Raw genomic sequence first — 3,907 nt, 5'->3', positions numbered from 1 at the left:
TTTTTTAGTTTGTGGAATTGATTGGTTAGTTTCACTAATTTCATTTGAATTTTTACACCTCTACTATCGTGCATAGTGATTAGAGCAACAATGGTTTATCACATTGCTTGCTGGTTATTTTGTTTGCAAGATGCAATAAGTAGTTGTAATCCTCTATTTCTATCATGTTCTACGAAGAACAAATGTGTTCCAAGTAGTAGTGAAGCATCCTGATTTTCTGCTTCTGCAAGGATCTTTAGAATCGAAAGCCCTACTGTTGTGATTGTTGGTAGTTTGTGTCATTGTTTGAAGATGTTTCTTCTATGTAAGACTTCCTTTACGTTTGTTTGTTCATTTAGAGATTTGCACCTGTAAATTGTAAGGTAAATAATGGTTTTCAAACACAAGATCCACAATAATAATAATAATAAAAAAAAAGTGTTGTCCAAATAAAAGATCCACAAAAAAAAAAAAAAAAAAAAAAAAGTGTAAATAATAGTTTCAACAGTTGGTAATCATAACATCATTACCTGTATGATCAAGAAGTTAACAATAAAAAAGTGTGAAAAATATGGTTTAGTTAAATATCGATTCTAACATGTATTTGGTTTTTATGTATTAGAAAACTGTTAAGAACTAAAGGCACAAGTGATTCGGCATAATCCATTTCAATTGTTGGGAGTCCAAATACAGTTTTTTGTATGACTAACAAAACAATGAAATCAACAAATTAACAAAACATGATGATATTAGTAAAACTTGCGTCAACCGTACTGCTTGAAGATGTGAAAAAGATTCAGAGAGAGCAAAATCAGAGCAAAAATGAATGAAAAGAGTAACTGCTTTCAACTGTGTATTGTATTGGAAAACGTAGTTCATCTTTACAAGAAGTTCTCAATTTATACTTAGCTCAAAATTACACGAGCTGAACTTAGTGAACTGATATAACAGATTTCAGTTTTAGATTCAAAACTACGTTGTTTGTAAAAGAGCCGTCTACACCTCATAGCTTTTACTTCTGACAGTTTAATCCACTGATCTGATCTTTGCATGGTCAACATTCCCCCTCAAAGTGGACTGCACTGATCTGATCTTTGCATGGTCAACAGAAGAGTGGTGTTTTTATTCTGAATTACTTTTGCAATNTTTTAGCCAAGTAACTCAGCAGCAAACCTCTCAGCAGATTCACCAATATTTACAACATTTATTAGTCATCAATACCACATATTCTCCATTTCCTTTGGAATACACCAGTGCATTTCCTCCAAACATACACTATTACACCATCAATCAACATTTTCTCCAGAATACAATCACTACACCATCAATCACTTTCTCCAAAATACAATCACTACACCATCAATCACCATTTTCTCCAGAATACAACCATTACACCATCATTCTACATGTTCTCCAGAATACAATCACTACACCATCAANACAAGAAGTTCTCAATTTATACTTAGCTCAAAATTACACGAGCTGAACTTAGTGAACTGATATAACAGATTTCAGTTTTAGATTCAAAACTACGTCGTTTGTAAAAGAGCCGTCTACACCTCCTAGCTTTTACTTCTGACAGTTTAACCCACTGATCTGATCTTTGCATGGTCAACATTCCCCCTCAAAGTGGACTGCACTGATCTGATCTTTGCATGGTCAACATTCCCCCTCAAAGTGGACTGCACTGATATGATCTTTGCATGGTCAACATTCCCCCTCAAAGTGGACTGCTGTGTGTCTTCTGAATGTGCATCTCCAATTTTCGTTGGTCTTTTGCTTTTCATTCTAACAGATTTAGCCAAGTAACTCAACAGCCAATTTTCGTTGGTCTTTTGCTTTTCATTCTAACAGATTTAGCCAAGTAACTCAGCAGCAAACCTCTCAGCAGATTCACCCAATTTTCGTTTTTTAGCCAAGTAACTCAGCAGCAAACCTCTCAGCAGATTCACCCAATTTTCATTTTTAGCCAAGTAACTCAGCAGCAAACCTCTCAGCAGATTCACCAATATTTACAACATTTATTAGTCATCAATACCACATATTCTCCATTTCCTTTGGAATACACCAGTGCATTTCCTCCAAACATACACTATTACACCATCAATCAACATTTTCTCCAGAATACAATCACTACACCATCAATCACCATTTTCTCCAGAATACAACCATTACACCATCATTCTACATGTTCTCCAGAATACAATCACTACACCATCAATCACCATTTTCTCTCAAGAATACAACCATTACACCATCACTCTACATGTTCTCCAGAGTTCTCCAGAATGCACCAACCAACCAGTTCAACATCAATCAACATTTTCTCCATTGACCAAACATAAATGAAAGAAAGAACTAAAACTGGACATAATCAGCAGTATGTTATACTTCAGCAATGTCACACAACTTCCACAATACCACATATATCCGAAGTATCAACAGAACGCTTCAGCATCAACAAGCATTAATCAACAGAACTCTTCAGCAATAATATGCATTAATCAACATAAAAAAAAAAAACTTCAGCATCAACATGCACAAATCAACATAAAACTTCAGCATCAAAGAAAAACAGAGAAAGATATCATTTCAGAATGTGTGTTACGTTACCCACTCACTGTTGCTGTGAAGAGACAACATTGAGTTTCTTTCGTAATTCAGAAAATTGGGCTGTAGAAAGAGGTTTTGTAAGGCAATCAGCAATCTGAAGTTTAGATGGAACATATTGAATCACCATTTTCTTGGCCAAGACTTGTTCTCTTATATAATGGGCATCAATTTCTATGTGTTTAGTGCGAGCATGAAACACGGGATTAGCAGCCAATGCTCCCGCACTCACATTATCACACCATATAACCAGGGTATTATGAAGAACAACGCCTAACTCAGAGAACATACTTTGTAGCCAAGCCACCTCTGTAGCTGTGTGAGCTAGAGCCCTATATTATGATTCAGTTGAAGAAAGTGCCACTACCTTTTGTTTTCGAGAACTCCATTGGATTAGATTAGGACCCAAGTAAATACAATAACCACTTGTTGATCGTCTGTCTTCTAGACTGCTTCCCCAATCGGCATCGGCATCGGCATAACATTCAATTTGTAGGAAACTAGCTGGTTTGAACTGAAGACCATAATTTAAGGTGCCTTTGATATACCGAAGCACTCTTTTGCACCCTTGCCATTGAAGCTCTGTAGGAGTTTGTAAAAATTGACTCAGTTTGTTAACCGTAAAACTGATATCAGGTCGTGTTAAAGTAAGATATTGCAAGGCTCCAATAGTACTTCTATATAGACTAGGGTGATCAAATGGTGGGCTATCATTAGGGAATAACTTGGTACCTAATGCCATAGGTGTAGAACAAGCATTGGCTTCTAGCATCTTGGTCTTGAGAAGAAGATCAGATGCATATTTTGATTGCTTGAGATGAAAGACTGCTGATCTGTTTGCTTCCAAACCCAGAAAATACGTCAAAGAACCCAATGTTTTTAAAGCAACTGAACATTGAGATCCTGAACTAATTGGGAACATATTCACCATCAGAACCGGTGATAAGGATGTCATCAACATACACTAACACATAAATCAAACTAGATTTGTGATGGAGAGTGAACAAAACTGGAATCGGAAATAGATTGATGAAGCCTTTGTCCAGGAGAGCAGTTTTTAGTTATCAAACCATGCCCTCGGTGCTTGTTTAAGCCCATACAAAGCTTTATTTAATTACACACAAAAGAGGGATGTTCAGAATCTTCAAAACAGCAGGTTGAAGATATAAAACTGTCTCATTCAACTCACCATTTAAAAATGCATTATTGCACTCAATTTGTTGAATGTCCCATCCATTGGTCACAACTAGTGATAATGAGTCTAATGGTTGAAGGCTTGAAAACCGGACTAAATGTTTCAAAGTAATCCAAGCCAGGG

General features: G+C 36.1%; 1 protein-coding gene across 1 annotated transcript; it reads right to left on the bottom strand.

Annotated features, from left to right (window-relative positions):
• Positions 1-2,926: 2,926 nt before the first annotated feature.
• Positions 2,927-3,544, bottom strand: LOC116110954 (secreted RxLR effector protein 161-like). The gene has a single exon (XM_031397171.1). It carries the CDS (start codon positions 3,542-3,544, stop codon positions 2,927-2,929), a length of 618 nt encoding a protein of 205 aa, XP_031253031.1.
• Between the last annotated feature and the right edge of the window lie 363 nt (positions 3,545-3,907).

This window comes from Pistacia vera, unplaced genomic scaffold (assembly GCF_008641045.1).
Source record: "Pistacia vera cultivar Batoury unplaced genomic scaffold, PisVer_v2 Contig620, whole genome shotgun sequence".
NCBI classification, from domain to species: Eukaryota; Viridiplantae; Streptophyta; class Magnoliopsida; order Sapindales; family Anacardiaceae; genus Pistacia; species Pistacia vera.
The sequence above is the reverse complement of the archived record's forward strand: the minus strand, read 5'-3'. Positions and strand labels throughout refer to the sequence as shown.

Bases quoted from the DNA above. Each gene is read 5' to 3' on its own strand.
- LOC116110954 (XM_031397171.1), bottom strand. From the start codon at position 3,544: ATGACATCCTTATCACCGGTTCTGATGGTGAATATGTTCCCAATTAGT.